Below are 14,870 nucleotides of genomic sequence, written 5' to 3' on the forward strand. Positions count from 1 at the left end.
ATCGAGAAGAAAGCCCCTCTCTTTCTTCCCGATATCTGCCACAGATGTCTATCCGTTACCACCATAGCCGCCATGGACCTGCCCATAGCAGAGGCGGCCTGCTTAGTAGCACGGAGAGCGAGATCTGTGGTGTGGCGCAACTCAGCTACCGCATCCGGAGAAAGGCCCTCGCCTTTATCCAGGTCTTTCAGTAGATCAGCCTGATACGCCTGAAGCACCGCCATTGTGTGCAACGAAGCGACAGCCTGACCTGCTGCTGCGTATGCCCTGCCATTTAAGCGAGATGTATCCTGAAGGGGCTTAGATGGCAAGGAGGGAGTCTTAAGAGAGGATGTCTCACCCATAGAGAGATAGCTAGCCAGCGTCTCTTCTACAGGGGGCATCTTCTCATAGCCGCTTTCACGCATCCCCTCAATGTTGGCATAACTCGTATGCTGGAACCGATTGATGCGTGAGGAAAACGGCCTCTTCCATTCCTTCTCGATCTCTGTATGAAGATCAGGAAGAAAAGGAAGGCTCACCTGAGCTGGAGGGCTATGGTCAGAAAGATAACGCTCATTGAGACGACCTCGTGACGTTACTTTCTTGTCCCGCTTCCACAGCAAGTCAAGCCTCGTCGTGGCACAATCCATAACCTCCAATAGCTCATCATATGCAGGGCAGGAAGATTGGGAGGGCTCAGTCTCAGCTTCTTCACCCTCCTCATACAGAGAAGGAAATCCCCTCTTTAAACTCATCGGCCAGATCCACCTGCAATCCCCACAAGCTTATTCTCCTCCGTGCCTCAGCAGCGGCGGGTCCTGAACCGCGGGGAACAAATGGCTGTCTCTCTCTCCTCAAAAAGAGAGACAAATGAGAGCTGAGTTTTTTCACCGAAAAAGTTTTTTCACCGAAAAACTCGAGGACATCACGTGCGTGCTCTCCGCCCAAACAAAAGACGCAAAGATCGTGTGTGTCATCAGGTGTCAAATAACGACGACACGGATGCACACATCTTCTAAACGTCTTGCTAGTGCTCGCCATAATGAAGGAAGAAAGATCGCTCTTACCATGGAATGCACGCTTCAAACAAAGCAGTCAATGAAGACGAAGAAGAGAATGACGTGTTCTCCCGGCACCTATTTATACTATAGTCGCACCGGTAGTGACGTCATGATGTTTGATGTTGATGTTTTTTGAATGTATGCTTCAGACATGGGTCACGACGAGGCGTTCCCCATAGTGACCCCTAGAGGACGCAGTTTGAAGTTCCCTTGAAAGGGAACTGGGTTTTACTCACTAGAAAGACCCAAGGAGGAAATATATTTGACAAAAACTGTAGTTTAAATGCAACAGTTTACGTAATGTGTATCTGTTGCAGACTTCTGTTTTGTTATTTCCTCATTCCTTGTTTGAGTGCGCTGGGACTGCAGCCTCACAAGATCATTCCCAATCATGTTACTGATCTAATTTTGTGCCTGAAGGAGTGCTGGCAGAAGTGGTAAACTGCAACTTTCCTTGGAGAGACACAAATTTTACTTCCTTCAACAATGACTGCATTTAAGTGGCCAGAATCTGCACAGCTGATATTTTTAGGATCGGTAGCATAGATTCATTTTAGAATTATAGTTGAATTCTCATATTAATTTATCCTCTAAGAAAAAAAAACACTTCATCACACATTGGCAGTTCCTGGATAGCTGAGGTTAGATCATTAGTTTGGATCAATACAGCAAATTGAAGCTGGCTCGTTCATCAGATAAATGAGTCACTGCCGTTGATTGGCTAATGTTCTTGTCTGTACGTGATGAAACTTTCTATTGATTGGTTTGAGTTTGGGAATAGTGGGATGTTGAACAGATTTACTGACCATGTAGTCATGTTTGGATTCATGGCGTACTGAATGTGGTATCACTCTCTTGGTGATGGGAAGTTACGTTTCAATGTATGTCTTTTTGTTTAAAGGTAACGGGTTCCATTTTAATCTTAAAGGATGCTAAATTTGATTATTGTTTAGAAATGTGATTGAAAAAAAAGCATGTTCACTGAAGATTTTGCCTTTGTACAATGTAAGACTGCAAAGCCTGAAATAAAGCAGATAATGCTAAATTCGTTAAATCTCTCAGTCTCGTTCTTATTCACACATAAAAGTCCCTGAAGAAAAGTAACATATCAGAACCACAACAGATCTATTTTGCTTAAAAGGATATTTCACCCAAAAATGAAAATTACCCCATAATTAACCCTCAAGCCATCCAAGGTATACATGACTTTCTTCTTTCAGACAAATACAATCGGAATTGTATAAAAAAATGTCCTGGCTCTTCCAAGCTTTATAATGGCAGTAAAGTGCATCCATCCATTTAAAAAGTGCTCCTCTGGGGGTTTAATAAAGGCCTTCTGAAGTGAATCGATGCATTTGTGTAAGAAAAATATCCATATTTAAAACTGTCTGGGTCAAGGTTAAATAGACTTATTTCTATTTCAAATAAATGTTGTTGTTTTGAACTTTCTATTCATCAAAAAATCCTGATGTAATGAAAGTGTATCACGGTTTTTCACAAAACAAAAAGTAGCACAATTGTTTTCAGCTGTGACAATAATCAGAAATGTTTCCTGAGCACCAAATCAGCATATTAGAATAATTTCTGAAGGATCGTGTGACACTGAAGACTGGAGTAATGTATAATTTGCCATCACCGGAATAAATTACATTTTTAAAATATTAAAATAGAAAACTGTTATTTTAAATTTAATTTGTTTCCCAATATTACTGTTTTACTGTTTTTTTATTAAATAAATGGGACCTTGGTGAGCATGAGAGATTTCTTTCAAAAACATTTTTACCAATCTTACCAACCTCAAACTTAGTGTTTCCAGACACCCTTAAGTGTTTCCAGACACTTATTAAACATTGCCATGGCATCTCAAAATTCAAGCGAAAAACGACATAAATAATAATATTAAATACATAATAAATTAAATAATAGGACGAATGCATAAGTAAATAAGAAATGGAATATTTTAAAAGAGCTCAACTGACATGGCGCTAGCAATGCCATTTCCCAGGGATCACACATACTAAAATATAAACCTTGAATGCATCGTATGTACAGTAAGTCAGCTCTGAGGAAAGCATCTGCCATATGAACAATTGTAAATGTATACTCATCTGATTAGATTGAACACAATATATATTGTCTTTGTGTATGTGTGAATATATTCATTCTTGCCCACCTCTTTTCCCAAAGAAAATGTCTGTTTCTCTTATTTCCTAATAGCTGACTGAGACCACACAATTCCCTATAGTTATTCCTTCACATTGCATTTAGAACTGATAGGAAAAACCTATTCAGTCAAATCCATGGCAAAATAGTGTTCTTCATGACAGCTGAAGTCAGTCAGTGTGTCAAAATCATATAGGTTAGAGAAAGCTGCCAGCAGCAAATTGCAGGAGACAGAGAGGGAAGGAGAGAGGGAGGGGTAAGAGGGAGGGAGGGGTGGCATAAGCACTCGGGGGGTCCCAGTCTGTAAATAATTCAACAAGAGACTCCGAGCACTTGGAGCACGGAAGTTTCCCTGTCAGCTCAGCTCTGCAGAGATATAGAGAGGGAGGTGAAAATTATACAAAAGTGAGTGAGAGAGAGAGAGAGAGAGAGAGTGCAAAACGGTGCACATAGAATATGACATCAGAAGGAAAGACAGAACAATGAAGGGAAGGAGTGGAAGGTTGTGAGGGAAACAGTAGAGGAAGACATGGAGGAGAGTGTGGAAGTTTAAGAGAACAACAAAAATGTCAGCAGGACAGACTGTATTTAGAAGTGATGAACATGGTGATGGTGAAAAGAGAATGCTAAGCAGATGGGAAAAAAAAGAATGTATGTGGTTCAATAGAGAAGAAAATCCATGTTTGATCATCTATCTCAAAATATAGCTCTATCTATCTATCTATCTATCTATCTATCTATCTATCTTTTTATATATATATATATATATAATTATTTTATGTTTGAATTTTATTAAATTTAATATTAAATATATTATTAAAATACAGTATATATCTATTATTATGCATCTATTATATATATATATGTGTGTGTGTGTGTGTGTGTCTGAACTGTAATGTCAATGTGTAATACAATGAAAATGGATTCATTAATGAGCGCAAGCAATAAGTTGCTGGCTGCAGTTTGCTTAAAGGCCACCGGAGTCACTAATAACGAAGTCTTCTGAATTCTACATATGGCCCCTTTAAAAATACTTAGAAATTATACATTATATAAATATGCAAATACATTACATGGTTTGGTCGAACACTTTGGAGGATGCTTGTAACCCTGATAATGATGACAAATATATTATTATTACTCTTGCTTTTTAAAGATCTTTTTCACGTTTGCTTCCTGTCACCTCTCCATTTTCAACATTTTCTCCACACTTTGTAGTAAGTCAGAATACGGAAGACATCATATGCCAGGAAGCTTGAGAAATCCTCATCTCTGCGTGACTCACTGCTCGTGAAGAGCATAGCTGTACACTATGGTGTGAATAGGACATGAATACCTACGTAACAGTCAGTGAGTCATCAGTGACCAAGCGTTTGCTTTCCTGCACATTAATTCCATCTCCCTGCTCTCTCTTTCCTCTCTTTCTCTCTATTAATCCATTCTCCTTTTTCTTCCCCTTTCTTGTTTCCACATCCTTCCCTTGATCCTCCTCCTCGTGCTAGTGTCTTCAGTGATGTTAAGCCAAGGTCATCTATAGGGGTCCCCCAAGAGAAATTGCAAAAATAGACATTTTGGCCAAAGGGTGTAAGTGTATGTGTAATGAAAGACAGAGAGAGCCATAAATATTGTGAGTGCATGAGATGCAGAGAGAGCGAACTAGGAGATGGGGAGAGCTTGGGAGACCCCATCATCTCCCCGGAAGCGACGGTTATTTCTGGAACGCTGAGCACTGAGTTTTGACACACAGCAACTGCAGAACCACTGGTTGAAAGGCCAGAAGTGACTGACATGCCGACAAGAGCGGTTGTTATGTGGGGACAGGACTCAGTCATACGGTGATGTTAACGATGCTGACTGGTGGAGAGACGATACCCATCTCCTTGAAAAACTCACACCCAGCCACCCGCTCCCCTGGGGCAAAACAAATGAAGCGTAAGTCTCCATACAGAGCGAGCTTTACTTCTTGCTGTTGGAGTAGGGTGATGCTGCCTTACAACAGCTGGATAGTTGACATCAAAATGTGTATGTGTAATTGTTGATTATAACCCATGATACTGTAATCACATTTTTTAATTGACTTTATGTAGGCTACATATCCAATACAACTTGAGAACTGTTTATACATCAGTTATATAAAAATAAATGTTCTTTATTAGCATCAATGTTTCCATGAAGAACGTTTAACATCCAGGCAGGGCCTGCTTTAAAAAAAAAAACTGTTCAATGAAAAATTATTTGGCCAACCAAAAATGTTTCTTCTATATTATTGCTGCTGCTGCTGCTGCAAAAAAAAAATTTTTCATCGACTTTATTTTTATTAAGAGTGTGCAAATCAAGTACCTAAAAGGTCAACATCACATTGACCTGGTAGAAGCATGAAAAACACAACTGTCACTCAAATTCTGAACAGATTATATAAAGAAATCGAGAGTCACAACATCACACATTCTAGAATATTCATGGACCGTTATAATCATCATAGCTACAGTGTAAATTCAAGTTAGCGACTGTTAGTCCTGCAAAGTTCAGCAGCTTTGCATCATTCGCTTCTAGTGTATTTTGGGTGTGCACGTCCACATTTCTATCAAGTTCCTGTTATATGTAGACTAAATGTTTTTTTCAGTGCTTAAAGTGTCAAATGATCAAGCCATCTTATTAATAATATTAAGAAGTACCACTGATGTATAATCTGGGGTCCCCAAAGAACTTTCCATGCAACGGTTCTTACAAGATTTTTTTTCTTAGCATGAAAAAAATAATCTGAACCTAATAATCTAAAGTACCTTTTACCACTATAAAGAATAATTTGTGCAATGGAAAGTTTCCACCAGAAGTTCTTCATGGAACCATAGATGCCAATATATATATATATATATATATATATATTATATATATAAATTTAGTTTTAAGATTGTACTGTAAACATACTGAAGTGCAACCTATTGATTTCAAACACGGAAGACGAAAATAGACCAACAGATCCTTGTATCTCTTAAAATTGGGGAAAATGCCTATTTGGCATTCTATCATGTTCAACAAAATATGTTTTGCATATGTTTAAGATAGAGAACCTATATAGTAATTAACCTTATAATTCACACCTCTCATAAAATGAACTTCTCTGCAACAGAACTGTCTGTGATTGCTTGCAATTCCCCACCACTTCATGATGACCATTTTGATGGAAGTAGATCTACAACAGAATGAGTTACACATTTCATGACTAGTTTATTGTGGAAATTGTAATTGTAATCTCAAATATTTTGATTGCTTTTGAAGTCATATTTAAACAGAGAAACTGGTTTCGATATTTCCACAGAACGTGCTGTCACTGAAAAGAAAAGCCTCTTCTGAGACGCACTGCGAGTCTCCAGGTGGACCAAATGACCTTCTAAAGGAAATGGTAAGTGTCCTGTGATGATAAAAAACCCCAACACAATCTATGTAACCGGATGCAGTGAAGGGGAATCTGAGCTATGCTTGCCTCCCCCGCCCCTCCCCTTCGCCGTTTCTGTCATCTCGTCGCATCTCCTTTCGCGCACCGCGACTAGTCCTTCATCTACCTGGCTGCTCATAAAACCGTTCCCACTCCATCGCTGGGGAAAACCACGCGTTCAGCGACCTACAGCCGCTGTCGTAACGATGCCAGGTACTGAATAACGTCTAGAAGAAAGAAAATATCTTTAACCCTCGCGCGCGTGTCCACCTCGACAAAGTCACGCTCCGATACGCACGACCACACGCGCGCACTGGAGAGAGAGCAGTTCACGCGCGGCAGATGCTTCCCCGTCCTCGCTGAGATGATGGCTCTGTGGACGCTCTTCTGCATCCTCGCCATTGTGAAAAGTAAGTTATCTTCTCAAAGCAGGGGAAACGCTACTCTGAGACTTTTATTCGCGAAACCAGGCATTCGTAATGCAGGTTGCTGCGCGAGCACAGTCATATGATATTGGCATTGAAGAAGGGATGCATGGAAGCAAACCGTAGCTCTTTTGGAGATGGAGAGATGCTGGGCGGTGGATGAATCTATACAATCACTCTGGTAATGTGGTAATATTTCATGTGTGACCTGAGTGTTAACGGATACATTATGTCCATATTTCCTGTCGTCTTGTAAGATGCGCACAGCGCGTGCTGTAGCGCCTTAATATAGAATCACGGCTGCGGGCATGTTGGCCGCTTCTCTTTGTGCGCAGAAGTGCCGAGCAGCGGTTATGGCACTGTAAGCCTGAATGATAATACACATCATCATTGCAATGAGCCGCAACCGCCACAACTGCTGAGATGTGATTTTTAGAGTCTTTCTGGGGTCGCCTCTTGATGAAGATAACACTTAATTTGTGTTTATCACGCAGCACTGCCTCGCAGGAATGGATTGGGTATAGTTGCAAAGCTTGTGTTAAATTGCCATGTTCATAAAGCGAGGTTGCAGAAATGGCTTGAAGTGTGCGTGTGGAAACATAAGGCATGGGTCTTTAACCCCCTGATGCATGCATTATTAAATCACTACGGAAAGTTTAATGTTTCTTTTTACTTCAAAACAAGAAAGCAATGATTCCAACCCAGATGTTACACATCTGTCACCATGAATTTAGGGGTTTGTTGTAAAGTGATCTAAGTAAATGACAATTTGTTGATAAAAATTTAAAAATAAAACATAGTATGAATATCATAATGAATTGTTATTCATTATATTATTCATACTATATCACACACATACCCCCATCATGCACATTTTCACACATATCTTGCTGTCTTTAGTATTAATCCCTGCTGCTGTTGCTCTGTATTCATATAATTAAATAAAATTACGTAAATCATTTATTTTTTTTTGCATTTTAAAAATTACATAATCATTTTTTTGTAAATATTCCTAAAGGTAACCACAATAGAATTTTATGGAAATTCCTATTAAAATGCCCAGTAAACACATATCAAAGTCCAATACAGTGGACTATTTCATTTTACCTACAGTAACTGGATCTTCTGGAATCAAAAAAGAATTTAGAGGTACTTGGTACTACATTGGTATAAACAGGACAGATGAATGATCAAAAGAGGATAAAAAGTAAAGGACTCCAAAATGAAAATTTGCTGAAAATGTACTCATCCTCAGGTCATTCAAGAGTTTGTTTCTTCATCAGAACAGATTTTGAGAAATTTAGCATTACATCACTTGCTCACCCATTCATCCTCTGCAGTGAATGGGTGCCATCAGAATGAGAGTTCAAACAGCTCATAAAAACATCACAATAATCCAGTCTGTCAATTAACATAATAATGTTAAAGTGAAAATATGCATGTTTGTAAGAAAGGACCCCATCATTAAGGTGTTTTTTCCAATTTAAACCATGGCCAAAATATGAGTCTGTAGTCCACAATAACACAATCCTTAATAATACCTCAAGTGAATCCATGGCCTGAGGGTGAGTACATTTTCAGTAAATCGTCATTTTTGTGCGAACTATTCCTTTAATGGTAAAGGTTGGTAACATCACACACTCCAAAGGGTTAAAATGACTTTAGGGTTTAGAGGGATAAAAAAAAAAAAAAGAAAAAAGTTTGTCAAATTTGTAAAAAAAAAAAAAAATTAAAAAAAGGGGGGGGGGGGGAGAAAAGTAATTTGTAAAATGTAAAGAGTTGCCTGATGATCTTTAACAATCTATTGTTGGTGTAACCTAATATAGTCTGGATAATTCAGTCATTTTAAACAATGTTTCATTTAAAACCAGATAATTAAGATCTTACCACAGCTGACCTGCAAAAAATGTGATGATGTAATGGTTGCAATTAGAAAAAAATTTGAAAAATATTGTTAGAACCAGAATTATAACTGAACAAGCTTAGTATGAAAGAAAAAATAAATAAATGTGTGCGCACACACACACACACACACACACGCACAATTATCGCTGGCTGGTGGAAATCGGCTTAGGTCCTCCTTTCTCAGTGTCAGAAGGCTAATTCAGTTAACTCTGACTACAAGTAAATGAGTAAAAGAACGAGTGACCATCAGATGTGTGGTGAAAGGGTTTGTTAGGGTCAAAAAAGAGGAGGGTCCTCGCTCCACCATCCCACACCCATCAAACCCACAGCCCTGTTTTCCTCGTGGTATAAGCATGTCAAGATTCTCTTAGCAGCATCATAAGAATAGATTTAGTACTAGTACATTAGCATAGTGTATTAGACTCACTCGTGTATTATTAGGCAGTTAATGCAGTAACCCACCCAATCATATTAGATAACCATTAACTGAAGAGGACTGAAAAGGTTGTTATGGTGATGAACAGACATGCATCCGGTGTGTGAATGATTAGGGTTACGTAATACACACATAAGGAGTATAACAGTGGTCTGGGGCCTGTTCTCTTATTAAGTGGCATCAAGTCACAAGCACTGACTTGTAGGACATGTTTAGCTCTTGTTCAGCTAAAACCCTACACTCTATACTCTTGAGATCGTCTTTTGAGAAATAATCTCTTATGGTATTTTAGATAATAAACTTACAGAATAAAAGCTACCATGCTTTGCATTACCAAGTTTACATTTCTATTCTGTTGCTGAACTACAATAAAACATTGCAGTTGAAAGTTTAAACGGAAAGTTCACCCAAAAATTTAAATTCTGTGATCATTTATTCACTCTAATGTCATTAAAACCCATAAGACTTTGTTCATCTTTGGAACACAAATGAAGATATAAACCTGAGAGATTCTACCAAAATTTTGATGCTTCAAAAAGTTAATGAAGACATTATAAAAGTAATCCTTATGAATTGAGCTGCTAAATACTTATAGAGATTGTGTCTTACATTTACATTTAGTCATTTATCAGACGGTTACAAAGCGTCTTACAAATGAGGACAATGGAAGCAATCAAAATCAACAAAAGAGCAATGATATATGCAAGTACTATAACAAGTCTCAGTTAGCTTAACGCAGTACACGTAGCAAGTTTTAAAAAAAATTATATAATAAATAAAAAGAAAACAGACAGAATAGAAAAAGAATAGAGCAAGCTAGTGTTAGAGGCCGTTTTTTGCTTTTGTTAATTGTATAATAAATAAAAAAGAAAACAAATAGATAGAACCCAAAAAGATTAGAGAAGCTAGTGTTTTTTTTTTTTTAAGAAAATAAGCAGTTAGTAAATGAATAGAGTGCAAGTCTAAAAGGGGCAAGTTTTTTTTTTTTTTAAAGAATACAATTAGAGAGTGCTAGAGTTAGAGGGTCAAATAAAGATTGAAGAGATGTGTTTTTAGCCGATTCTTGAAGATGGCTAAGGACTCTTCGCTGCTTCTTCTCGTCTTCTGAAGAGACAAAATGTTTATATGTGACCCTGGACCACAAAACCAGTCATAAGGGTCAGTTTGAATCGAAATTGAGATTTATAAGCTTTCCATTGATGTATGGTTTGTTAGGATAGGACAATATTTGGCTGAGATACAACTATTTGAAAATCTGGAATCTGAGGGTGCAAAAAAAATCTAAATACTGAGAAAATCGCCTTTAAAGTTCTCCAAATTAAGTTCTTAGCAAAGCATATTACTAATCAAAAATTAAGTTTGGATATGTGACCCTGGACCGGAAAACCAGTCATAAGGGTCAATTTTTCGAAATTGAGATTTATACATCATCTGAAAGCTAAAGTTGTCCAAATTAAGTTCTTAGCAATGCATATTACTAATCAAAAATTACGTTTTAATATATTTACGGTAGAAAATTTACAAAATATCTTCATGGAACATGATCTTTACTTAATATCCTAATGATTTTTGGCATAAAAGAAAAATCAATAATTTTGACCCATACAATGTATTTTTTGGGTATTGCTACAAATATACCCCAGCGACTTAAGACTGGTTTTGTGGTCTAGGGTCACAAATGTGAATAAAGACCTAAACTAAATCTCTTGACCAAATAAGGTGATTGTGTCTCTTCAGAAAACTTGGATTAAACTGCTCAATTCATACAGATTTCTTTTCAAATGTATTTATAATTTATTTACAAATGTATTTATAATTTACTTATGTTTGAAGTGTCAAAGTTTGGTGCAGTGGATTTTAAATCGAGGGACAAAAATCTCTCAGGTTTCATAAAAAATATCTTAATTTGTTTTGATGAACAGGCACTTGCACACATAGACATCAAAGGGGGCTTGATTTTTTTAATAAATGAATGTATATATATGTGTGCGTGTGTTTCTGTTTGCGCACAGCTTTCCCTGTCAAACAAATAAAAAAATCAAACTATCAGGTCGGGTCGGGAAATGTTGAGACTGTCGAGTTGGCATGCCTTTCTCCCTCCGCATCTCCGCGCGCGCAGCACAGCAGTGTAGCACACATTGATCGGCGGATGCGCATCACAGACAGACAGAGAGCCGCAGTAGTGAAGCCCTCCCTCCCTTTCCAGTTGTGTTTGTCTTGCTGTTGAGGTGAGTGATGATGAACAAAAGACTAAGCTACCTGTGCCTCGAATTTACAGCTAATTATCCAAAGGACAAAAGGCAAATGTGACCATGGACCACAAAACCAGTCTTAAATCGTTGGGGTATATTTGTAGCAATAGCCAAAAATACATTGTATGGGTCAAAATTATTGATTTTTCTTTTATGCCAAAAATCATTAGGATATTAAGTAAAGATCATGTTCCATGAAGATATTTTGTAAATTTCTTACCGTAAATATATCAAAACTTAATTTTTGATTAGTAATATGCATTGCTAAGAACTTCATTTGGACAACTTTAAATGCGATTTTCTCAATATGTAGATTTTTTTGCACCCTCAGATTCCAGATTTTCAAATAGTTGTATCTCGGCCAAATATTGTCATATCCTAACAAACCATACATCAATGGAAAGTTTATTTCCTATAGATGTATAAATCTCAATTTCGAAAAATCGACCTTTAAGACTGGTTTTGTGGTCCAGGGTCAAAAACAAAAAGTATACTCGCAGCTTCGTATAATTGCGGATGAACCACTGATGTCACATGGATTATTTTACCGATCTCCTTGCTACGCTTCTGGACTTGGGAGCATTTCAGTTGCGTTGCTGTCTATGCAGCGTCAGACAGCTCTCAGATTCCATCAAAAATATCTTAATTTGTGTTCCGAAGATGAATGAAGGTCTTACGGGTTTGAAACGACATGAGGGTGAGTAATTAATGACAGAATTTTCATTTTTGGGTGAACTAGCCCTTAAAGGGGTCATATAATGCTACATGCACTTTTACAAGTTGTCTGAACTGAAATGTGTGTTGGCAGTGTGTGTACACAACCACCCTAAAATTATAAAAATCCACCCAGTGTTTTTTCTAACCCTAACCCTAACCCTAACTAAAATATTTACCCCTTTCTCAAATCGAGCCGATCTCAGATGCCTGTCTGTGTGACGTTACACAGACAGGCCCCTCCCACGATAGTTTGATTGACAGTAGTGTTTCAGCACAGACTGGACTGGTGTCTTACCTTAGACCCGCCCTGAGTGAGCTGTCATCAGTCCTCCATTGTTTCACCGCCGGAGCAGATGTAGACAAGAATGACTCCTAAGCGATTGAGGTCTTCTGTTGTTGGATGTAATAATGAACATAGCAGTCGTTGTTTGCTCCTGACATCTGAGCCGCTGAAGACGCAGTGGATTATGTTTGTTTTTGAAGGGAATGCGGCCCCGATCTACATAAATGCGTCGTATGGTAGGGTGACCATACGTGCCATTTTCCCAGGACGCGTCCTGGCCAGGATTTCTATATTGCCTAAAATATCTAGGTTTTGGCTATCAATCGGTGTATGACATCAAAATACCATACAGACGGTTCCTTATGCTTTCAAAATGCTCTCGAGGTATTTTGATGTCATACACCGATCGGTCTGCACACGCAAACAAAGCCAAAACCTAGATATTTTAACTTAGGAAAATGGCACGTATGGTCAACCTAGTCTATGTTCGCATGAATCATTCGTGATCCAGCTTCACCTACAGAAGAAGTGAGTGTAAGGTATTTTTTACGAAGAGAGGGGCAGGGTCAGCAGAGCTCATTAACATTTAAAGGAAAATGCTACAAATCTGCATGCTCTGAAAAGAGCTGTTTTTGACAGGGTAAAAAATTTGTTTTTTACACTACCATTGAGAAATTTTAACCAAACTATGTTACAGACTTTTCATTAAAACCCTAAAGAGTCATATCAACTTGTGAAAAAATGGGCATTAAAATGCAATTAGAATGATCACAAAATTAAAGATATGGGGGCAGAAATGTATATATTTATATCATTTCATATAGTTAATCAGTATCATGCAAAGACTGACATTTTTCCACCAAAAAGCAGCATGATTACAAATGTGATATTGATTTTATACAGCAGTTCAATAAACAAGAATTTAATATTAAGACACTTACGTTTTAGACACAATATTGACTGTTTTTGCTCTATTTCGCCAACAAATATTCCAGTTTGCATCTCTGAGCAACATGACGCTGATTTGTTCCTCCTGAATCAACCGTTTAAATGATTCGGTTCAATTGCAATGACTCACTTATTAACAGTGACTTGCTGCCACCTACTGGCAGTTTTAATTTCACATTTAAAGTATCTTCATTAAAAAAAATTCAAATATCAGTATTCAAGGTTTTATGTTTAAAATATCAAAACAGTATTAATGCATTTGTAACTGCAGGTTAAATGCATTCATGTCCTGAATTAAACTGTGTGTAAATGCATCTAAATTCCACTTCTAATGCAGCTTCTGTCTTTTCTCTGCATTGCATAGATGAATTTTGTCAGTACTGATTTATTTGCTGATTTATTTGCTTGGTAACAGCCCAAATTACTTATTATTCTAACTGACTGATTCAATTTAAGAATTTCACTGAAAAGATTATGCACACTTTTAGAAAAAAATGGCTTTATAAAGGTAAAAAATGCCTATAAAAAGTAAAAAATCAATTTAAACTTATTGGAAAAGATTAATTTCTATCACTGCTGTGAACTGAACACCACACAGAATATGCAGAATATGAAAAACTTTAGGAGTCAGCTGTCCATGGTAGTCCTTAAGATATTAGCACAATAACACACTCAGCAAAATATTGTCTAATTATTGTTATCGATAAAATCCCAGAAAATATTGAGATATGTTTTTTGTCAATATCGCACACCCCTAATATATTTAAAGTTTTGTTTAGAATTTTTTAAAAATAAATATGAGAAGTGCCCTTTTTTCCACTTGAGCCCCTGCCCCTCAAAATGTCTGTGCACGTCCCTGTTGATGAATGAAAAAGAATGAAAGTCTTGTGTGTTTGGAATGACATGAGGGTGAGTAAATGACAGAATTTTCATTTTTGGGTGTACTATCCCTTAATAGCACTGCTTCCACCACATTTTACCCAATTTATTTAGTATAAGTTTAGTATAATTTAGTTTAACGTAATGTAATCAGTTTGAGTCAGTAATATTAAATAAAATGTATTATAGATAGATAGATTTATAGACCGACCGACAGACAGACAGATAGACAGACAGATAGACAGACAGATAGACAGACAGATAGACAGACAGATAGACAGACAGATAGACAGACAGATAGATAGATAGATAGATAGATAGATAGATAGATAGATAGATAGATAGATAGATAGATAGATAGATAGATAGATAGATAGATAGAT

The 14,870-nt window shown here is 37.4% G+C and overlaps 1 protein-coding gene across 2 annotated transcripts in view; it reads left to right on the top strand.

The window, feature by feature from the left end:
• Window positions 1-6,754: 6,754 nt before the first annotated feature.
• LOC107582065 (neuronal acetylcholine receptor subunit beta-2-like) overlaps window positions 6,755-14,870 on the top strand; it is a 34,781-nt gene continuing 26,665 nt past the window's right edge. For both annotated transcript variants that reach the window (XR_001608898.1, XM_016267786.1), the window contains exon 1: window positions 6,755-7,052. Coding sequence is in view for 1 of the 2 variants with exons in the window: in XM_016267786.1 (XP_016123272.1) it covers window positions 7,007-7,052 (46 nt within the window). In the remaining variant the exon portion in view is untranslated. The remainder of the gene's footprint in view (window positions 7,053-14,870) is intronic.

Source organism: Sinocyclocheilus grahami, unplaced genomic scaffold (genome assembly GCF_001515645.1).
Source record: "Sinocyclocheilus grahami isolate Dianchi unplaced genomic scaffold, SAMN03320097.WGS_v1.1 scaffold40.1, whole genome shotgun sequence".
Classification (NCBI taxonomy): domain Eukaryota; kingdom Metazoa; phylum Chordata; class Actinopteri; order Cypriniformes; family Cyprinidae; genus Sinocyclocheilus; species Sinocyclocheilus grahami.